The sequence below is a fragment of the Dipodomys merriami genome, unplaced genomic scaffold (genome assembly GCF_024711535.1).
Source record: "Dipodomys merriami isolate MVZ:Mamm:240054 unplaced genomic scaffold, mDipMer1.0.p SCAF_8, whole genome shotgun sequence".
NCBI classification, from domain to species: Eukaryota; Metazoa; Chordata; class Mammalia; order Rodentia; family Heteromyidae; genus Dipodomys; species Dipodomys merriami.
The window spans coordinates 10042206-10066129 of NW_027206401.1; the positions used below are offsets into that span (position 1 = coordinate 10042206).

The following is a 23924-nucleotide window of genomic DNA, read 5'->3' on the forward strand; positions in this document are numbered from 1 at the left end:
AGCTGTGCTATCAACTGTGTGTCCTGAGTGCTGGCCACACGGATTGTTATTTAGGACGTGTGGCTTCCTTTGCTTTTCCTCTGTGTGACTCATTTGTGGCTTTTCTGTTTTGTTCCTCTCTTAGTCATTTAAGCACTTCAGAGTTCAATATGATATGAAAAGGAAGCAGATCGAACATCTCATCCAACCACAGCAGAAAGATGGGAAATTGTCCCTTGACCAAGCGTTGGTGAAACAGTCCTGGGACCGGGTGTCCGCCAGGGTGAGTTCCCCCATGGCTCATTTCCCTGGCTCAAGTCCGGTGGTCAAGACTGTGTCACCAGCTTTTCCCACAAAGCCTTAGGGAAGAGGTGCTGCTGTGTGTCCTAGGTGGGAAGGGCTTCTCTATGCGGCGCTCTGCTCTCCTAGACACAGGTGAAAAGGCTTGTGTGAATAGCTGTTTGCCAGTCATTGAGGGGATGATGGATTAATTCTTGCCTTACAATACTTACCGATGGGTTGTTTAGAATTGGTAACTCTGGTCTTGTAGAGGAGTCCCAGAAATGACGCTTCTTTCTTCTTCTTCTTCTTTCTTCTTCTTTCTTCTTCTTCTTCTTTCTTCTTCTTCTTCTTCTTCTTCTTCTTCTTCTTCTTCTTCTTCTTCTTCTTCTTCTTCTTCTTCTTCTTCTTCTTCTTCTTCTTCTTCTTCTTCCTCTTCTTCTTCTTCCTCTTCTTCTTCCTCTTCTTCTTCTTCCTCCTCTTCTTCTTCCTCTTCTTCCTCTTCTTCCTCTTCTTCCTCCTCCTCCTTCTCCTCCTCCTCCTCCTCCTCCTCCTCCTCCTCCTCCTCCTCCTCCTCCTCCTCCTCCTCCTCCTCCTCCTCTTCCTTCTCCTCCTTCTTTTTCTTCTTCTTTTTTTGCTAATCCTGGGCTTGAACTCAGGGCCTGGGCACTGTCTCTTGTTCATGGCTAGTACTCTACCCACTTGAGCCACAGCACCACTTCTGTGTATGTGGTACTGAGTAATCGAACCCAGGGCTTCATGCATGCTAGACAAGCACTCTACCACTAAGCCACATTCTCAGCCTCACTTTTCAATATGTTTCATCAGCATTAAGAATCTGTTTGATAAAGAATTATATGTTCTGTAATTAAAGCTTTCTCATAATCTGATCTTTCATGAATCTGAAGGAACACTGCCGACTATCATTCCTATTTATGCCCTTTGTTAAAACTTGAAGATCCAGATGGCAAGGCCTCAGATCTTTTTATCCCTATTTAGAATATTGGACTCAAGACAACGATGTTACTTATTTTGGTAATTTATTTTTTCATCAGCTCCATCAAAGAATAACCTAATCCCTAGGCACCTTAACTCATAATAATGGATGCTCCAGGGAGCTAGCAGACAGTGTTTGATAATTGGGTTCTATAGAAGAAATGGAGAATTAGGAAATCTGAGGCCAATTGACTCTTGAAAACTCATCTTTCTCTAGAGCTGTGCAGGTAACCGGAACTTCCTACAGATGGTCACATCGCATGGGCCTCTCCATGGGGCTCTCATTGGACCAAGACGATGTGCTTAGCGTGTGGTGTATTAATGACTACCCCTCCATGTCATCAAAACCAGCATTTCCCTTTTAGCAAAAGCAACCCTGAAAATAAGTGGGTGCTTTATGCTATTACTATGGAAGAAAAGGGCAATTGTTTCCTTATAATACCTTTCAATGTCTAACATGTATTTTGTTTGCACACAATTTGCCATAATGCTCATTTTCCCCTTCCTCCTCAAAATTTCAAACTCAGCATCATAGATATTTGATTATTTTAGCTTTATTACATTCATTTTTACTTACTAGCTTTAAACATCGTATGAACTTTTGAAATCATTTTTAGGGACCTAACTACTCAGGAGGCTGAGATCTGAGGATCATAGTTTGAAGCCAGCTTGGGCAAGAAAGTCCGTGAGACTCTTTATCTCCAATTAGCTACCCCCAAAAAGCCAGAAATGGAGCTGTGACTCAAATGGTAGAGTACTAGCCTTGTGAAAAAAAAAGCTCAGGGACAGTGCCCAGGCCTTGAGTTCAAACCCCAGGAGTAGCACATTAAAAAAAAAAAGTGTGGGGAGCAATTTTAGGAATTGTCTTCTGTATTACAGATGTTTTTTGCTACTTGTTTTCATTTTCAGCTCTTCGACTGGCATATCCAGCTGGATAAATCTCTCCCCGCCCCTCTGGGCACCATAGGGGCCTGGCTGTACAGGGCAGAGGTGGCCCTGAGAGAGGAGATAGCCATCCAGCAGGTCCATGAGGAAACGGCCAACACCATACAACGCAAGCTGGAGCAGCATAAGGTAGGCGTGCTGGTTGGAAAACGCTTCAGCCTTGTAGCTAGAGTTCATCGTAGATCTAGGGTTCACTGACACGGTAGCCTGCTCAGGGTAGGCAGGGCTTCTGATCAGAGACTTCTGTTTCACAAGGTCTCTAGTTTGCATTTTCTGTTCTGAGCAATATTCTAGTAGGTCGACTTCCTGAGATCATTTCTAGTAGGTTGAGCAAAGTTTTTCAGCAGTAACTATCTCTGTTATTTCTGTTACTTTAAGTGGTTGTTTTTGTTTTAAAGAAAGGAAAAGCTGGCAGATGACATGGATTTAGATGAGAACTCGGTTGGCCTTGATTCCACAGTTTATTCCTGCCTCTCTTCAGAGGATAGGACTGTGTCTTGGGGCTGTAGGTGGGGTGAGGGGGATGAAAGCCTTAGACCTCCCTGAGCGCTGGTGACTCACTTGTAATATTAGTTATTCCAGAGAGTGGCTTCTGAGGGCCCAGAAGGGAAGCCCATGAGACTCTTATCTCCAACGAATCACCAGAAAACTGGAAGTGGCACAGTGGCTCTAAGTAGTAGAGCACTAGCCTTGAGCAAAAGAATTCAGGGACAGCACCTAGGCCCTGAGTTCAGGCCCATAACCCACCAAAATAATAATAATAATAATGTGTCTGTAAGGTCTGCCCAGGCCATGCAGGCCCTGTGCAGATACCTCTCCACCTCTTGCCTAAGTTTCTGCCCAGTATCTGTTACCTAGGTAACTGGCAAACCTAGGGCACCTTCCCCTCCTGCTAGGCTACATTCTCTGGTCATGCCTCCTATCTGACCATAGGAGGATCCCAGGCTCTGAAGTAACATCCAGATCCAAGGTGGCCACACTTTTCTCCCACCTGGCTACACCTCTTCCTGCCTACATAAGTCCTGGCCAGGGGGTGGGTCTTTCCTTTTCAGCCATGCCTCTCTACCATGCATGGCGGGAACAGCAGTTTGGTAAATAAGCTTCTTTTCCTGCCTGAATACCACCTGGTGTTCTGTTCATTGGCTACCTAATAAAACCTACCTAGTTAGTATACCTTACAGTGTCCTTAGGCTTTGAGGGCCTAAGAAGTTTGGGACTGGTTTAGTCTAACGCATCATCTGTTGTAAGTTACAAAATATATCTCTGTGTTTTATCCCAACACAGAGCAAGCATTAAAAGTTCATTCATTAGCATCTCATGAATGCTATCCTCACGTTTGGATGACTGAGTTCCTGCACTACCTTTACTGTGGCCTGGTGGTAGGGCTTTCCTGTATGTGTGGAAAAAAAAACAGATAGGTTGAGATTTCTTCTCCTGTGATTTGTAGCTGATGCATTGCTTCCAAATTATTGATACAGGATTTTTTTCTTACCCCAAGGAAATAGATTACAAGCTATTCTAGACTAGAGGATAAAGCAAATTTGTGATCGATTGTATTTAATGCCTCCAGGGACCCTTGATTTTGGAACTGGGGAAGTGGGGATACCGTAATGTCATACAACTCAACAGGCTCAGCCCAGAGCAGTTCATCACACAAGGCTGACAGCCATAGCATGCAGTCAGCGTGGACTGTCTCTCATAATCCTGCCTCTTTCCTCTCCGCCGTGCCTCAGTTATTCTCATTGTCTTCAGACATTTTCATGTACTTTTGTCTTTACGTTTAACTTCATGGTTGACATAGCAATCATCATTTATAGAGAGTACCATCTAATGTTTTGGTACATATATCTGTTGTTGAATGAGAAAAATCAGACTCAGCTTATCTATTGCCACAGATACTTATCATTTCTTTATGATGCGACCTTTTAAAGTTCGTCTTCTTTGGTACCACCAGTATTTGAACTCAGGGCCTTGTACTGTCACGATCAGCTTGTATGCTCAGAACTGGCATTCTACCACTTGAGCCATGCCTCCAGTCTATTTAATTGGAGATGGAAGTCTTGCAGATTTTTTCAGCCAGGGCTGGCTTTGATCTCAGCCTCCTGAATGTCTAGAATCACAGGTGTGAGCTACTGATAACCTAGCTTGTATTTTAGCTCTGAAATAGTATCACCCTTACTTTTTCCACACTAGCTTAGAGCTAGTGATCCACCTGTCTCCTCTCCCCTTTATATAGATGGAATTATAGTTGTATACCACCACACCTGGCTCTAAGATCCTTTCCTATAGTTACTCTGACATTTAAGCAGTCCATTGGTGTGAACTGTAGTTATGGTAACTGTGATAGAACACCAGAACTTATTCTTCCTATCTAAAACTTTGTCCTCATTGTCCAGTGGCGTTCTTTCCCTGCCCACCCTCCACTGCCACCTCGGCTTAGCTCTGATAACCTCCACATTTCTCTCCATTTCTGCGAGTCCCACTGTTTTGAATTCTAATATTCCATCTGTGAATGGCTTCCTTCACTTACAGTGATGTTCTCTGATTTTATCCCGCTTATTATGCATGACAGAATTTACTATTTATTTACTAAGAACAAATAGCATTACACTGTGTATATATGCAACATTTTAAAACATCACTCCTAAGGTAATCACATACATTCTTTCCATAGCTTGGTTGTTGTGAATAATGCTGCGATGAACAGTAGAATGCAGACATCTCTTGCCGTACTTGAGATAGTACTGAGATAATTTTCTTTTGGTTTATTGCAAGGAGTAGGGTTGCTGGAGTGTATGGTATAGTTTTTGGGTGTAGAATTCTATACTTCATTTGTAATTAGCTGTTCTGATTTAGATTACCATCCACAAGTTGTCAGCTTAACCGGCTCTCCACATCTTTGCTAGTCCTTGTTACCTTCCAGATGTTAGTCAGTCCAGTCAACCTGACAGGTGTGGAGGGCAGCCTTCACAAGGAGGCTTGTGCTGTGCATTTCTCTTAGGTCAGTGTACTGAGCATGCTCTCTGTGTCCGCTGACTTTATCTATCTTTGTCTGAGAAATACCTACTCAAGGCAGGCCCATGTTGACTAGAAGTGCTTGTTTTCTTCTTACTGTTAGCTCTGTTTCTCATGGGGTTGTTGGCCTCTTGTACTGTATGTGATTTGCACATGTTTTCTTCCTTTCTCTGGTTCTCTCTTTACTCTCTTGTTGTTCTCTTTGCTGTGTAGAAGATTTCTCTAGTGTAATACCGTCATACCTGTCTGTTTTTTATTTTTGTTGTGAATACTTTGAGCATCATATTCAAGAAACCAGTACTCAGACCAAGGCCGTGGACGATTGCTTAAGAATAGTTTCTTTTAGTAAGTTCTTGTTTGGGCTCTGACTTTTCAGTTCTTAATTCAGTCTGAGTTGATTCCTGTATAAAGGAGAGAGAAGGATTCTTTTTCACTCTTCTATATTGGGATATCCAGTCCAGCATCATTTATTGAAGAAATTGAACTTCCAAATTATATATTCTTGGCACTTGGGTTGAAAAGTCCATTGATGATGGTCAGGTGGGTTTATTTCTGGGCTGGCTGTTTTTCCTATTTAACGGTTCAGTGTGCACAGACTCAAAAGCTTTGTCCCTTCCTTTTCTGTCACCATCAACACACACACACACACACACACACACACACACACACACACACACACACACACACACACACACACACACACGGACAGGAACAATCCCCATATCTGGCTTGACTTTGAGATCCACCTCTTCTGGGAAGGTACACTCTGTGCCTCAGGTCCCTGCAGGGGGTGAAGCAGAGAGCAGCCCCCAGTGGAGGACAAGTTTAAGAACTTCCCTGGGGTCAAACCACATTTCATGTCCTCAGACGCATAGAATCATCAGGGTACCATGCATCTTAAAACTCTCAGCATATTGAAAATAGGATTGCACAAATCCTACCACTTGGACAAATGAGCAATCAAGCACATCTAACAAAGTAGATCTATACATTTATATATATATGTATGTATTTAACAAAATACATAAAAATGCAACAAGGAAATCAAATATATTATAGTATTATGACTAATAATAAAAGCGAACAAATAAGAAAATATGAAAACGAAACAAAAGACAAAATAATAAAGGGTGACTCTTGATTTAGAAGCCCTGGGCTCCTGAATGGACATGTTAAGTGGTCATCCACTCACACAACCCTTTGAAGTTCAGAAAATTAAAAATACTAAAAGTAAATGTAATATACATGGAACAATTGAAACTCCTCGAATAGCTCCATGAATATCTGATGCCAAAGAAGTCCCATTGGCTTCACGAGAATGTCTGTGGGTTGGGAGTGCTGTCCACCAGGGCTCTACCATGTCTGCTAGCGGCTTGTGGCCCTGGGTGGAGGGGGAGGGTGTGGAGGGTAGAGGCTGAGCAGGGGCTGGGGAAAGGCGAGGGGTGAGGGGGGGTGCGGGGCCTCCAAACGCCAGCTTGGAGAAATTGTCATGGGTTTGTTGTTTGCTTAATACATTGAACCGCGCACATTTCACCGTGTGACTCTGCTATGGACTAGAAAATGTAAGGTTTCAGGGCAGATGCCCAAGTGACTTGCCCTGACAGGGTGTGAGGTTTAAGTTGGATAATGCACTTGGTTACCTGTGTGTTTCAGAGACTGTACAGGACTTAAAGCACTAAATAACCCATTCCTGAGAGAGAGAGACAGAGACAGAGACAGAGACAGAGACAGAGACAGACAGAGACAGACAGAGACAGGGAAACAGAGACAAAGAGTCTATGCTAACCACTAGTTATAGCTAGAACTCTCTCCCTCTCCCTCCCTTTCCCTCCCTCTCCTTTCTTTCTTCCCCTCTTTCCCCACTTCCCTGAGTACAATAAATAAGCCACACACCCCAGGGATGAGGGTGATACAAAGGATTGGGAGTTGGAGTTGTTATCCGACACTAAAAATTTAGAAAAAACTGGCTAAAGAGAAAACTAAAGGATGTAATAAAGAAGTAACAGGCAACAGGAAGAGAGCGAAAGTATATAGGAGCCAAAGACACAGAGTGATTTTTTTAAATGATCTTTAAGTAGTTGTACAAAGGACTTTCTATCTAACAGGCAGTTTATGAACACGATGCATCTTGATCCGTGTCACCCCTTTCAACTTCTCCCCCATCCCTCCCCTCCCCACTCCTTTCTCTTTGCTTAATTTCATAGGATACACGTCACATTCTTTTTTTTTTTTTTTTTTTGTCAGTCATGGGGCTTGACCTCTGGGGCTGGGCGCTGTCCCTCAGCTCTTCAGCTCAGGGCCCAGTGCTCTACCATTTGAGCCACAGCTCTATTTCCAGTTTTCTGGTGGTTTATTAGCGATAAGAGTCTCATGGATTTTCCTGCCTGGGCTGGCTTTAAACTGCAATCCGCAGATCTCAGCCTCCTGAGTTGCTAGGATTACAGGCATGAGCCACGGACGCCCAGCTACATTGCATTCTCCACTGCATTCTGTACCCCTTCTCCTCTTTGATCATCTGAAATAGGAACTTTCACTAGGTATGGGTGTTATTACTTAAATTCCACAGTCATAAAACTAAGTCTCTGTTACTCAGGAGGTTTAGTTCTGAGGATCACAGTTCAAAGTCAATGTAGGCAGGAAAATTCATAAAACTCTTACCTGTAATTGATAAATTGCAGATAATCCCTTAAAGGCTAGATAAGGAACTGTGGCTCAACTGTTGGAGCACCAGTTTGACTCAGAGCATCTACCCACCAACAATAGAAAAGCAACAATATAGTTGATAATTATGAGATCAAGTCTAATGTATACAAATATATTCATTAAATATCTATCAAAAGTAAGCTTAGAAGCTTTGAATCATTGTTAATTTAAATTCTAGATTTCCTGGGCTAGGCATGTTTGCCTATGCCTTTAATTCAAGCTCTTCAGAGACAGCTCTTCAAGACAGCCAAAGCAAAAGTTTGTGAGACCTTATCTAAAAACAAGCTGAGTATGATAGCATACACATGCAATCCCAGCTAATCAGGAGGTGGAGATAAGGAAGATCGTGATCTGAGACTGGCGCAGACAAAAACGAGACCCTCTCTGAAGCTAAAAGCCAAAAAAAAAAAAAAACCTGGAGATGTGACTCACGTAGTAAAGCACTGTCCATGAATTCAGTCCCCATTATTGGGGAAATAATCTCCAGTTTCCCAATAGAAGAAAACTGGTCCATCCGTTTGGAATAACTACTTCCTGCTGGTATGTGGGCTCACTTAGAGATGCAACAAATGTGGGAACAACACAGCATGGGGCTCAGGAGGCAGACACAGGAATGCCTGAGAGTATTTCCCTTCTATTCTAGTCGAAAAAGTAATTCCTATTCTTGTCAAGAAATCTTAAACATACTTTGCAAACTTAGGATGCCTGATTTTACATGCTTCACACCTTTTAAAAATATGTCTCACAATTTTGTCACTTATTACACAGGAAGTGTTTGCAAATTAGAGTTCATTTTTTAAAGTTTTATATTGCAAACAGCTTCTTTTTACTCACCCTCTCTCTCCCTCTCTCTCCCTCTCTCTCCCTCTCTCTCCTGGTCCTGGGGCTTGAACTCAGAGCCTAGGTGCTATCTCTGAACTTCTTTGCTAGCACTCTACCATTGAGCCACAGCTCCATGTCTGGTGGTTACTTTTGGTGGCTAATTGAAGTCTCATGGACTTTCCTGCTGGGACTGGCTTCAAACCACAATCCTCTGACCTTAGCCTCCTCAGTAACTGGGATTACAGACATGAGCCATCATTGCCTAGCTTCTTTTTACGTTAACACATGTGATAAAATATAGTCATTTTTCAAAGCAAAAAAAATCTTGTATTGTCTTTTCTATTTTCCAAATACCCAGGCCTCAATTACCTAGACAAATGAACATTAATCCTAGCTGATCAATAAGGAAAATTTAACCACATTTCTGCTCTAAAGTGTTTAAATTTGCTGAAAGCATGAGGAATAGGACAGAGGTATTATTGTTCTCTTTGCAGATGAGGGGGGCATAGCTGGAGAGAAGTTAGTAACTGCCCAAGGCAACATGGTGATCCTATGTATTTATGTATTTATTTTTATGCTGGCTCTGGGGCTTGAACTCAGGGCCTGGGTGCTGTCCCTTAGCTATTTTACTCAAGGCTGGTTCTCTGACACTTGAGCCACAGTTCCATGTCTAACATTTTGGAAGTTAATTGGAGGTAAGAGTCTCTTGGACTTTCCTGCCTGAGCTAGGTTGGAACCCTAGTCCTCAGATCTCAGCCTTTTTGGGTAGCTAGGATTAACAGGTAGAAGCCACCTGATCCCAGCTGAGCCCAGGTATCTTAAACACTAAGTTTACATTATGTCCACAAAGTGATTCAACATTATAGCACACGCTGGATGTTGACACTGGTGGAGCTCACCAGGAGGGAAGAGTATTAGTTTGGCAAATTAAGATTTCCATTCTTAAGGAATTTTGAGAATGGCTGCCGGCCTCCAGCCCCTGATTCTACTCTGGCTGCACTGCCAGTCCTAAGGAGGCCACTTTCTCTCCTTCATTGAAGGTTTTATTTTCCAGATGTGAATGCATAGCATGGGGCTTCATAAAATCAGTAGTTCACAGATGGCCCTCCCATTATCCTGGGCTCTTAGTGCCTTTATCTTCTCTTTCCTAGCAATCCTGCCCTAGGCCCTGCCCTAGACACACACTCGATAGGCTTACCTAACATTGTTACCAGTAACAGACTCTTGCTGTGATCTTTCTTTCCAGCCAAATAAGGCTCCTCCTTCTATGTCCTGTTCTCCACTCTTGCCATCGTTCATTGTGGTTCTGTTTCCATCCTTTTATTTCATTTCTTCCCTTTAAACTGTTTAAATTCATTGTTTATAAAAGTCATCTCTGGCTGGCCACCAGTGGCTCATGCCTGGAATCCTAGCAACTCAGGAGGCTGAGATAGGAGGATCTCAGTTCAAAGTCAGCTTGGTCAGACAGATCTGAGTGACTGTTTTCTCCAGTGAATTGCCAAGAAGCCAAAATTGGAGATGTGGTTCAAATGTAGAGAGCCAGCCTTGAGCAAAAACTAAAGAATAATGCCCAGCATCTGAGTCTCAGCCCTAGTACCAGAACCAAAGTAAATAAATAAAAGAATAAACGTTTTTTTTTTTTTTTTGTTACTTCCCTATTAACTAGTCCACATCTCACTTGGTCCTACAATCCTGATAGAAGCACAGCATGGGTTAAAACTCCCTCTGCCTACCTCCCTGTTCCCCACAGGCAGCCACCAGGGCTGGCGCAGGCAGGATGACTCATCCAAGTGGGCCGGGCCATCCCTGGGTATTTCCTAACTCAACTCCTCCATTTCTGGGACAACTCCTGCCTACCTCGTCTCCTCAAACCTTCTACACCTCCTCCCTGTCCTTTCTTCCCCACTCCTAGCGGATGACATTGCTTCCTATTTCGCTGAGAAAATAGAAGCAATCAGAAAAGAATTTCCGCAGGCCCCCACAACGGCACCAGCCCACCTACTTACATCTGTGCCTGAATAGTGAGTCTTCACTTCTGTTACTATGGCCGAACCATCTGTGCTCTCAGCCAACCAACCTCTCCTCACGCGCCTGGGCCCCTACCCCTTCTTCCTCCAGCAGCTGATTCCTGTCATTCTTCCACCATTTATTTGTGCATTGATCTCTTGATGTTGGATTTTGTTGTTCATACATATGCAACATTCTGTTGTTTCTCTCATCTTAAATTATCCTCTTCTTGGCTGGGTGCTGGGGGGCGGGTCTCATGTTGGTAATCCTAGCCTACTCTGGAGGCTGAGATCGGAGGATAGGGGTTCAAAGCCAGTCTAGGCAGGAAAGGTTATGAGTTTCAAGTCCAATTAATCACCAAAAAAAAGCCAGAAGTGGAGCTGTGGCTCAAGTGGTAGAGCACTAGTCTTGAGCACAGAAGCTCAAGGACAGGCCTTGAGTTCAAGCCCCAGGACCAGCACACGCGCGCATGCGCGCGCGCGCACACACACACACACACACACACACACAGAGTATAGAGTCATTTTGGTCTGCAGCAGTGCTTAAAACATTGAGAATGGGAAAACTGACTATAAAATGTAAACAATGAAGAAGAAAAGGATCAAGGACTACTTCTCAAGAGAATCCAGCATCAAGAGATCAAAAGGTAGAAGATGAACCATCAAATGTCTGAGAAGGAACAACCAATGAAGGAGAAGGAAATCCAGTTATGGCGGCATCTCAGAGCCATGAGACACAGGTGCAGGTGAACAGGAGTTTCTTGCATGCAGCAGTGGAATTTTTGACACAGGCATTTCTGCTTCCCTCCCCTCTACCTCCTACTCCTCTACCTCTTACCTCTGCCTGCTGTCCATAGCTACCTTTGTCATTTCTTAGTTGTGGGGGAGGTATGTTCTTCACTCTCCCACCCCCCACAGCAACACCAATTTCACAGCTTTTCTTTGTAGTTTTCTTTACAAAGTTTTTCCTATTTTGATGTTTGCTTTTCCTATTTTGATATTTACTAATATATTCAAGAACAGGATTATCTTCTAGCAAGTGGAAAGTAGCATTATTATGTGATCCAATAATTTTACTGATTTCCAATCCTAAATCTCTTTTGCTTGATATTAGTTTATTCATTGATTGAACACAGGGTTTGGGGTGCTATCTCTGAAACTTTATTTTTGCTCAAGGCTAGCACTGTATACGTGAGCCACAGCACCATTTCTGACTTTTGGATGGTTAATTGGCAGATTTTTCTGCCTGGGCTGGCTTTGAACCTTGATCCTCAGATCTCAATCCTAAGTAGTTAGGATTACAGGCATCAGCCATGGGTGCCTGGTGAATTAATCAATATCTTAACCTCTTAATCAATGTAAGGTTTAAGAAATATGCTAACTAGATCATTTTCCTTTTAAATTATATCATAGGGGTGCCAAACATTAGACAAATGTCTCCTGTTTCTGCTGGTTCTCACTCATGGTGCCTTGTTTCATGTGGTTGGAAATCTGCTTTCCTCTTCCCACATTGCTATCAAGTGAGCCATCTTTGTCCTCACTGTGGGCTCTGGCTGGAGAGAAGACAACTAGTTTTACCTTGTTCTCACTCTACAACCCAATCTCCTGAAGCACTGGGATATATATGTTCTCAGGCCAGTCACTTTCCATCTGACTTTGCTCACTCTGTGGTCCAGTTAGGGCTATGTCTTGCTAAGAGTGAGAGACATAAAATCTTGTCTTCCTCCGAACCCACCAATTAGAGTTGTATGTTTTCCTGGCCATCTAGCTGGTTTGTAGTTGAAGAGTCTTTTCACGTCAGTCATTTTTGGATTCAGGCTATTTTTGCTTTCTTTTCTCTAGTGGATCTACTGGGTTTAGAGAACCAATATTCCTTTTAACTTATTTTCAGGGGCTAATGTGCCTGAATTTCCAGTAAGCTGAAATAATATACAGTTGAATATTCATTCTGCTAGTAGGAAATGGATCGATCTTTAGAAAATATGGCACAAATCTCTCCACTCCTGCTATATGTGTGCTGGGGCTTGAACTCAGGGCCTAGACAGTCCCCTGAGCTGTTTTTCGCTCAAGGCTAGTGCTCTACCATGCAAGCCACAGCTCTACTTTCCATGTTTTGGTAGGTTATTGAAGATAGAGTCTCATGGATTTCTTGCCTAGGCAGGCTTCGAACTGTGATCCTCAGATCTCAGCCTTCTGAGTAGCTAGTATTATAGGAGTGTACCACCATGATCTGGCCTTCCACTCTTCCTTGTTTTGTTTTAAGAAATTGTGTAGGAATTATGAATACCTTGGTTTTATAAGTGAGTTTATGCTCAGTAAAAGGTACTGTAAACAAATCAAAGAAGATGCAAATTCACCTAAATAAATGAATAGAATTGATAACGAATAGTTTATGTACACCACATTTGTTCTTTTGGAGGATCTTTCCCTGCACTTGCTGGAGAAGTTTCAACTCAAAAGATGTTTTCCAAATGTATTGTAATCTACTTGGCTTGAGATGACAAGCAAGAATTACTTAAAATCGCCCACACATACTCAAAAATAAAAAAAAGTAGAGAATCCAATACCTTTTTACCACGAAGGGGTTAAATGTTCTATGCCTAGTTTTCAGCTTTCAAATCTAGGAAGGAAGAAAAACAATCCTGAAATAGTTGTTTATAGGCGTCATTGCATGCTTCCCCAGACCATGTACCTTTAAAATGTCTTAATGGATGGCTGTGAAGTGTCTTATGTGCTCAAAAGATGCCATAATTATTAGCCACGGCTCAGCAGTGTCTTCTGCACAGCATGGACTCCCATGCTAGGTAGAAGCCGGTGCCAGGCACTGGCTACAGGGCAAAGTGGCAGCAGGAATGAATGGTTACTTTACATTGACTCATCCAAGCCGCCTGGAAATGATGCTTTCCAGCCTCCTGGGAACATGGTTTTTTTCTTTTTTTCATTTTGTCTATTTTTTAAAAAACATTGTATCTTAGGATCTGCTTCAAAACACAGATGCCCATAAAAGAGCCTTCCACGAAATCTACAGGACCAGGTCCGTGAATGGGATCCCAGTTCCGCCGGACCAGTTAGAGGACATGGCTGAGAGGTAAGAGCATGGCTGATTCTATATCAAGCCCTTAAAAAAATTCTAGGAAGATGCTTTCTACATTCGTTTCTAGCCGCCCCCCACCCCCCACCATGAGTTATTTCTTACTGTTTCCTTCTTTTTTAAAACAGAGATGCTTGCATTCGGCAAATGAGAAGCGGGTCCCAGCTACATAGGCTAAAGAATGCCAGCATCCTAATGTATTATTAACTCTAAAGGTTGAGCCCAAATCTTCCCACGGCTTGGAAAGCACAGAAATGATTTCTTCATGGGCTGTATTTTTATTCAGTACTGTAGGAACATTATGTAATATTGCAAAAACAGCTTAGAAAAGAAACAGATGAGAGATGTGACGGCAGGGGAGAGAGCGGAATCGGAATCAAAGGCTTCAATCATTCCTTCTTTGCCTTGAAACTCGGAGCTCACAGAGGAGGCCGAGACCCTGCTGTGGGATCAGCCAAGTTTAGGGGACCTGGTGCTAAATTATATTTAAGGCTGCCATCTAGGAGATCCAGTAAGCAGCTCTCGGTTACTATTAGTTACATTCGGTGTTGTTCTGCTTTATTTCTAGGTTTCAGCTGGTTTCCTCCACATCAGAGCTGCACTTGATGAAAATGGAATTTCTAGAATTAAAGTACCGCCTGCTCTCGCTGCTGGTTCTTGCAGAGTCAAAATTGAAGTCGTGGATCATCAAGTACGGGAGACGGGAGTCCGTGGAGCTGCTTCTTCAAAACTACATAGTGAGTCTCCTGGGGCTTTGTCAGAGAAGTTTAATCTTGAATTTAAACTCAGGAATACTAAGGGGATAAATGGGTTAGATCCAAGATCATGAGATTTTTATAGTTATCTAAAACCTAACCCTATTTTCTTTGGAACTTGTTCTTCTAAACCGTTCTTTTAGAAAGTTTTTTTTTTTAAAGTCATAGTCATCCTTGAATCATTGTAACTGAGCTTTGTTTACTTAAAAAGAAAGTTTGGGTGTTGTTTCCCATACACTGGATTGCAATTCACCTGTACCTGAGCTACTGAATGACAGTGCTTAAAAGTTATCTTTGTGTCTTCGAAAACCCAGGTAGGAAGAGTGAGAAGAGATTTCAGTTGTCCACCTGGGAAATCTATTTGTGTAGCTCTCTCTGGTCCATGTGTCTCTTCTCTGGTTTCTCCTAGCATTCTTCATTCTAATGTTGACTCAGGTCCAGGACAGCTTTGTTTGTTATTCTTTGTATTACCTTTTTTTTCATTTCTCTTGGTTTTCTGTACCATGTGTCTTAAATATAAGATTATTCAATATGTGGAAGGAAAAGGGAATCACAGAAACAGCAGGACAAAGGATGAACCAAAGCAACATTGATACTCACTTGACACTATGTTGAGTATTACCTTCTTTTTGAAAATATATCTCTGGGGCTGGGAAGGTGGCTCAGTGGTAGAGTGCTTGCTTTGCATGCATGAGGCCCTGGGTTCGATTCCTCAGCACCACATAAGCAAGAAATAGCTGGAAGTGGCGCTTGTGGCTCAAGTGGTAGAGCGCTAGCCTTGAGCTGAAGAACTCAGGGATAGTGCCCAGGCCCAGAGTTCAGGCTCCACGACAACCCCCTTCCCCCCCAAAATATATATATCATGTTTTGAGTTATTGGTGCAGATGTTGCTATATGTATCCAGAATATTAGCCCTGAACTAAGTGAAAATACTCAGCTATTCTATAAAAGTAGTCTCCTTTGCATGGTCAGCACATTCTATTTAATAAAGGCAGTTTGTTTCTTCTTCAACTGTAAACATAAAAACTTATTTACAGTATGTATTTGGTCATAAAAGTAATACTAATAGGGCATCTCAGTCCTTGAGTGATCCATTTATGTTTAAAGACCAAGTCCAAATGATAAATCAGTGCATTTAAAAAATACCAGCCTGTTAGTCACAGTGACTCAAGAATAGGGTGTGCTTGAATGGTTACTGAAGTCATATTTTCACTCAAGTATTTTTGAACCATAATCTATTTCTGCTGTATTTTATTTTCACTTTCTGAGTGCTTGTATAAATGACATGTATTTAAGATATGAAAGATTTAACTGGTGTGTAGCAAACTTGTTCTCTCAGCTTACTAAAATTGTCTCAAAAATGTTTGTCAAAAACTGTGAAATCTGTTATGATTTGTTCTCTTATTCATTTATGGTTATTTTGGAAGTTCATGAAAAATCCATTTTTTTCTAAAAAAATAAATACATGTATGTATTTATATTTTTAAAGTTTTATCATACTACACCAAGTCCTCTGAGCTCAGGAGCTAATTGGACAAGAGCTATTTATAGCTTTTTAAGAATAGTCAATCAGATTTAAATACCTTAACAGGACTTTTTCACTAGGTTAATTTCAGAATACAATGATGTTAATAATACTCCTTGAACTCTTCAAAGGATATGACATTCATGATTAAAGGTCATATTTCCTGCCTACTCCATAAAGTTAGAGTTCACTACACAGCTTACTTCAAAATGCTTTGGATTTTTTTATAACTATTATAAAGCTGACAATCACCTGACAAATGCAATATATTTGATTGAACATCACTAAATATTTGCATTCCAAGGTAGAGAAAACCTAATTGATACTCATGTTTCTTTTCCTTACAAGGCTTTAAGGTCCTTTTAGTGTTAATATCATCAATAACTATGAGTATGGAGTATTGCCTGCTAATGATGACCGAAGCTTAAGGACAGCTTGTTTCTGAATTATTTCATACACTGAAGAAACAGACTTCAAGCACTGGGCCTTTGAATGTCCAAGTCATTGCCTGGTACCAATGGCTCACACCTGTAATTTTAGCTTCCTAGCTTCTCAGGAGGCTGTGATTTGAGGATCAGGGTCTGAAGCCAGCCTGGAAGAAAAGTCTCTGAGACTCACCTCCAATTATCCAGCAAAAAAAGTTGGAAGTGTTAACTGGAGCTTAAGTGGTAGAGTGCTAGCTTTGAGAACAGAAGCTCAGGGACAACATCCACATCTTAAGTTAAAGCCCCAGGTGGCATGCACATGTACATGCGTGTGAACACGCATGTGCGCACGTACACACACACACACACACACACACACACACACACACACACACACACTCCAAGTCTTGTGCTCTACATGGCACAGTTGGTAAAGTGGAGTCAGAATTTGAACTCAACTCTTTTTTTTTTCTGCCAGAGCTGGGGCTTAAACTCAGGGCCTGGGCACTGACCCTGAGCTGCTTTTGCTCAAGACTAGCTCTCTACCACTTGAGCCACAGTGCCACTTCTGGCCTTTTCTATGTATGTGGTACTTCTGGCTTTTTCTGTGTATGTGGTACTGAGGAATGGAATCCAGGGCTTCATGCATGCTAGGCAAGCACTTTACCACTGGCCCACCTTCCCAGCACTGAACTCTTTTCAAATCCAAATAGCTTTTAAAACAACATATGCTATCTAAATTAATAGTCTATGAAAAATGTCTTTAACTTAAAAGGCCAAGCACTGAAAATATCTTACATGTCAATGAGCTAAAGAAAGTTGTTCACATAAGTATAAATATGGTTTACTCCTGGTTTGTGTTTGGTGATAGTTTACTCTTACACGTATTATTATTGGTGTACAGGGCAATATGGTATGGAGTTAGAAAGTGGAGGAAGCCCAGCTACCAATACCAGCCAAGGTTCCTACTTACTACCTTTCTGCTTTGTATAGAGCATGATTTTAGAAAACTTAGTTTTCCCCAGGTTTTTAATACTAACAATGATGATAATAATGATAGAAGGATTGTGGGCCGTCAGAGCTCCCACGATTGACAGACACGCTCTGCCTAGAACTTCCCTGATGCTTTTGGGATTTCATGGAAACTCATTTTCTTTAGATCAGATCATCTGAAAGATCATGCAGACTTCCCAACATAACCATAAAGATGGTGGCTTGAATGCATCCTCCTCTTGGTTACTTCATAGAATGTATTATAACGCACTCTCTACTGCTATATTATCTAATAATGCAGATCGTAACTGTCCATAGTCTAGCATTACTTTGTCCTTAATCTGCATCATCAATTCAATTTTAATCATCTGTAAAAACAGAGAGATAGGACATGTTTTTAATGGTTAGAGGACTAGAAAGTATGCTTGCCAGGATAGACAGCCGCTGAGTACTTATCACATCTTGGGAAATACTTCAGAATACTTAAGGTAGACCAGATGCTATTTCTTTTTTTCTTTCTCTCTTCTTTTTCTTTTTGTCAGTTATGGGGCTTAAATTCAAGGCCTGGGCACTATCTCTGAGCTCCTTTTTTTTTTTTGTGTTGGTCCTGGGGCTTGAACTCTGGGCCTGAGCGCTGTCCCTCAGCTCTTCAGCTCAAGGTGAGTGCTCTACCACTTGAGCTACAGCGCCACTTCCGGTTTTCTGGTGGTTTATTGGAGATAGGAGTCTCACGGTCTCTCCTGCCCGGGCTGGCTTTGAACCGCGATCCTCAGATCTCAGCCTCCTGAGTAGCTAGGATTACAGGCGTGAGCCACCAGCGCCCGGCTCTCTGAGCTCTTTTGCTCAAGGCTAGTACTCTACCACTTGGAGCCATAGTATCACATCTGGTTTTCTGGTTTTTAAGTGGAAATGAGAGTCTTGTCAAGAAATTCAGAAGGCAGGGGGCTGGGAAGGTGGCTCAGTGGTAGAGCGCTTGCCTTGCATGCCTGAGGCCCTGGGTTCGATTTCCCAGCACCACATAAGCAAAAAAGAAAAAAAAAAGCCAGAAGTGGCGTTATGGCTCAAGTGGTAGAGCGCTAGCCTTGAGCTGAAGAGCTGAGGGACAGCGCCCAGGGCCAGAGTTCAGGCCCCACGACCGGACCCCCCCCCCAAAAAAAAAAAAAAAAGAAATTCAGAAGGCAATTGATTTGGTCCTTGCTGATAGAATTGCTTCTGTGACACGTGACTCAATTTTACTATGGCAAAACCATGATAATGTTTTGGTCTCTCATAAAAATGAATAGAAGAGCTGCTGGAATTGTGGATTCTGTGAATTCAATAGAAATAATGTGAATATTTATTTTTCTAGTTGTAACTATTTCATGAATGTATAGTCAATCCTGATGAAACTACTCCTTAAGATTGATTTTGAAAATTCTTCAGCAGTCTGGTTTAGCTCCCCTTATCTGAAATGATGAGCTTCGTATTTATTAAATCTGTATTTACTTTCTGGGAGGAGAAATTTAAGACACTTCCATTACTGTTCTTGAGGGACCATCAGCTGAAAAAACCCACTAACATGCTTTATTTGTGATCTATCATCTCCAAGTTTCAGTATAATTTTTTAAAAGGTTAAAGGAATCTTGTAACTATTATTTAAAATATGCATGATAATTAGTTTACATTTTTCTAGGAAGTGTATATTTACCTCAGACTTAGCCAAAAGGGGACAAATTATGTAGCCCAATAAAAAATTAATAAATAAGATTGTTTTCTTTTCAAAATTCCTAGTAGCAATGTTAAAAAAATAATGAATCCCACAACATTTTTGGCAATGTTCTTAAAACCCTTGGACCAGAAATGAGAGGTTTGTTCTCTTAATTCTTTTGCAATTAATTTGTAAACTATTTCAGCAAAAATATATTGAAGTTTCTTGCTCACCATAGGTTCTGTTTTCCATTTATTTGATACATATAGCAATTGTTGCCCCATTAGCTTCTTTTCCATATATAATTTATGTTTTAGTATCTTCCAAGTACAAAGGGGTTTCAATATAACAAGTCGCTTTATGAGTAGAATGCATTAATCCCATTAGTTTCTTGAGATTTTGCCAGAACTATTGGCCAGAAATGAAATTTTGCAGGAACGAATTTTTAAACTTCAAATATAATTCTTTCTACCCTTTCTTAGACCATGTCTTTAACATTAGGTATAAATTTCCATTTGGGGAGATTTTTGATCTAACCATAACTTATTTCTTTGGGCAAATTATTCACAGTTTGAATTCCAGTGAATGACTTATTTCTTGAATGAAGAGGAGGACTAAGACCTAGGGGGAGATTGTGAATTGGACAGACTATTGTCTTACTCTGTTCTCAAACAAAAAACAGTAAGGCCTATTGGATAGTATTGAAGCTTATATATAGAATTTTCTCAAATTGTATCTTGAAACACAATGTTGGTGACAATCTCAGGATGCCTATGAAACTTCTCTGTGAACCACTTTATATATGTATGTACATAGACTTTTTCCATCACTGTAAGTTGTCACCAGCATCCTGTATGGGACTTCAGCTCATTGTCCAAGCTTATTTTGTTCTTTAGCATACTGACCTTGTCCCATATCTTAATGAATTCAAACCATGAGAAGTCATTCTGCTACTAAAGGAAATTAACAAAGCTGTAGTGATAGGTTATTAATTATGATCTTTTACTTTGCATCAATTTATGATTTATACTAATTTATGATTTATACTATGTTCTAGTTTATTGTAATAATAATCTTAGAAACAGGATTGTGTTTTTATGCTTTTGACATTCCTAATATTAAATTTACTTTGAGATTCTTTTCTACATTTGGTTTTATTGTGTACATTTGCTGACCCTGATTTTATTTGCGTTGATGAATCACAAGTGGATGCGTGCTATCTCTAATTTTCACATGAAGCAATCAGAATGCACAGTATTGATAACAGGGATGGCATCTGAGATTTCTTTACACTTTCCTACTTCTAGCCAGGTGCTGGTGACTCACACATGAAATCCTTGCTATTTGGGAGGTTAAAAGTGGGAGGACTGCAATTTGAGGCCAGCTCAGGAAGAAAAGTGAGAGACTTCTTCTCTGCAGCTGGGTGTAGTAGCATCAGCCTATTATCCCTAACTATGCGTGAGGGTTGGAGGGAAAAGTCTGAGAGCTTCCATTTCCAGGGAGAGGGGCTAGCTACAGTGGCATACTCCTATGTTACCAGCTAGGACAGGAAGCTGGGAAGGCAGACTTTGGCTCATGAGTGGACCAAGAAGTGAGACCCTATCTATCTTGAAAATAACTAGCAAAAACCTCGGATGGAGGCATGACTCAAGTTGTGATCATCTGCTTAGCAAAGGCAGAGCCCCAAGTTCAAATCCCAGTAATTTGTTTTTTTTTTTAATTTTACAAAAAGAAGTTTACACGCTGTCTCTCATGTGTAGTCTGAAGTTCTTCAAAAGAGACATTCACCGATGTCCAGAGAGCAAGCCACTCGCACAACTTAAGCACGGTTGGATGCCGAAGTGTTTCTCTCATGCGAATGCTATCTATGTTAGACTGAGGTTCTTGGAAGGAATTTTGTCATCATCCTTGGATGGAGACAAAATGGAATGTTTTCTCATTCTATTGCTAAGTGAAAATTGAACTGCCTGATTAATGTATATGATCAAAAGAACCTTGGGTTATTCATAACAATGAAATTAAATTTTCATTTTCTTGAACAATAAGGTTAATAAATTTGAATAAAGCATCCATCAGTCTCTTTGGAAGAGACATTTGTATACAGCCTAATCTTTACCGTCTTCTAACTCTCCCTCCTCTCCTAGTCTTTTATAGAAAACAGCAAGTTCTTCGAGCAGTATGAAGTCACATACCAGATCTTGAAACAGACAGCTGAGATGTACATCAAAGCTGATGGCTCAGGTAAAACTCGGTGCAGAGTAACACCCAGTGGCCTCAGGGGAGGGGAAAAGAAAGTGGGGGGTGGAGGAGGGAAGGGAAGATGAGGATAAAGGGGTGGGTGCTCAATGTTCTCCAGATGCGTGTAGGAAAGAGTCATAATAAAGTCCAGTGCTTTGTTCAGTTAATACATGCTCACTAAAATTTGGTTTTGTGTGGACTGCAGTAGAAGGTAGAACCTACAGCTTCCCAGAGTGTCAGATCCATCTGTTACTCTTGTAGAATCTATGTGATCATGCCATTATCCTTGGAGACAATATGTTAATTCAGTTTTCTTGAATCTGTGCAGTATCTGACCTACACAGCCACAGTCTTTTTTTTTTTGGAGGGGGGGGTCTGGTTGTGGGGCCTGAACTCTGGGTCTGGGCGCTGTCCCTCAGCTCTTCAGCTCAAGGCTAGCGCTCTACCCCTTGAGCCACAGTGCCACTTCCGGCTTTTTTCTTTTTGCTTATGTGGTGCTGAGGAATCGAACCCAGGGCCTCAGGTATGCAAGGCAAGCGCTCTACCACTGAGCCACCTTCCCAGCCACAGCCACAGTCTTATCTCTTCCTCTCCCCCCAGTAATCTTCCAAGAGAGAGCAAAATAATCATTGATACTGCTGTGTGGGGGTACACACCTGTAATTCCAGTTATGTGGGAGGAGGTAAGAGGAGTATAGTTCAAGGCCAGCCTGGAGCCAGTGAATGCAAGACTCTATTAAAACAAAAACAAAAACAGCCTGGCACAGTGGCTCATGCCTGTAATACTAGCGACTCAGGAGGCTGAGATCAAGGTTTAAGTCAGCCGGGGCAGGAAAGTCCATGAGACTTGTTGGTGCTGTGGCTCAAGTGGTAGAGTGCTAGCCTTGAGTACAAAGAAGCTCAGGATCAGCACCCAGGCCCTGATTTCAAGCCCCAGGACTGGCAAAAGAATTTAAAACAAACAAACAAAAGACAAAAACAGATTTAAAAGCAAAGTAGGAAAGAACTAAGGGCTTGACTCAAATTGTAGCGTGCTTGTCTAACAAACACAAAAATCCCGGTTTCAGGTTCTATTACTGCAAAAAGGAAAAAAAAATCAGTTTTCTAACTTGCAATTTTTCAACCTAGTTTCAATTCTAAGGACTAAACTTTTCAAAAGTGAAAGTTGACGAGCGCTTAAGTGAGGGCCATGACCCAGTGCGTAACAGGTGTTTGTGTCTGTGAGAATTGTTGGAAAGGCGCGCTGGCCTTGGCGATGGGCGCCGAGGCTCACGTGGGTCTGAGACTGTAGGAGTGAGTGGTGGGTAGCGGACTTTACCTGGTGGCTCTCTGTGTGTCAGTGGAAGAAGCGGAGAACGTGATGAAATTCATGTCAGAGACCACGGCTCAGTGGCGGAACCTGTCTGTGGAGGTGAGGAGCGTGCGGAGCATGCTGGAGGAAGTGATCTCCAACTGGGATCGCTACTGCAACACCGTGGCCAGCCTGCAAGCCTGGCTAGAGGATGCGGAGAAGATGCTCAGTCAGTCAGAAAGCGCCAAAAAGGTAAGGCCGCGTCACATGACAGGAAAATGACAGGTGGCAGGTTGAGCCAGGCCAGGTCTCTATCATGCATTGTTCACTAGAGAGTGCTCTGCATTGGCAAGGGTGACACAGAAGTCTCCCTTTGCCTGGAAAGCTGTGCCTTCCAGTGATTACATTTCTTCAGGCCAAGGAAATTTTGGCTCCTTCAAGTTCTGTTAAAATGATTCTCTTCATGAAGAGAGGCAGTGACATGGACTGGGCAACAGAGGGCGCCCTGCCCATAATGAAGACTGCATTGGGTAAGGGCCTGACCCATGTTTTCCTATGAAGACTGGCTAGCTTGAAGCTGGGTCTGTGTGTACCATACATCACTGGGATATTCTCGTCTCTTTAGATATTCCTTTTGGAATCTTATCCATTCCCACTCAGGTGTATCATTCTACATAGAAGTGATGTCTTTTTTCACTAGTCTTAAGTGTGTAAGTGTGTCTACTTATGGGGATTAGTATTTTACTTTATGTCACTACGTGTAAATGACAAATGAAATGGACTGATATATAAAATATTGCTTGGAGGAATCCAGACATTCTTGCATGAAAAATAAATTTATCTGTAAAAGGCATGAAAATGTCAGGCTTCCAAAACAAATACGTAGAAATAGAATACACACATTAGAATGAATTACTGCTTGCCGTTCAAGGCAGGTTCTTCTATTGTTTGCCCAAAGGAGATGTATCATTTTAAAAAATGATTTTTTTACCTTCCTTTGCTCATACAAATTAATTTTTTTCTACTGCAGTTACCAGAGTGCAATAATGACGCAGCACCCCATACAGGTTTGAAGCCTTATCTAATCAGACCAGCAATGCTCTAGATGTCGTCAGTTGTGTTCATTTGTTCCAAAGGCTGTAGCAACTAGGAACAGAAGCGTTCTCGTCTATTTA

At 41.7% G+C, this 23924-nt stretch overlaps 1 protein-coding gene across 15 annotated transcripts in view; it reads left to right on the forward strand.

Annotated features, from left to right (window-relative positions):
* Positions 1–23924, forward strand: part of Syne1 (spectrin repeat containing nuclear envelope protein 1) — a 406378-nt gene that overhangs the window by 98081 nt on the left and 284373 nt on the right. For 14 of the 15 annotated variants that reach the window (XM_070010443.1, XM_070010444.1, XM_070010431.1 and 11 more), the window contains 6 exons: positions 125–262; positions 2164–2328; positions 13721–13833; positions 14405–14573; positions 21366–21462; positions 22799–23001. In XM_070010443.1, coding sequence (XP_069866544.1) covers positions 125–262; positions 2164–2328; positions 13721–13833; positions 14405–14573; positions 21366–21462; positions 22799–23001 — 885 coding nt within the window. Of the gene's footprint in view, positions 1–124; positions 263–2163; positions 2329–13720; positions 13834–14053; positions 14309–14404; positions 14574–21365; positions 21463–22798; positions 23002–23924 lie in introns of those variants that run through there. The other variant, XM_070010445.1, reaches the window with a different exon arrangement.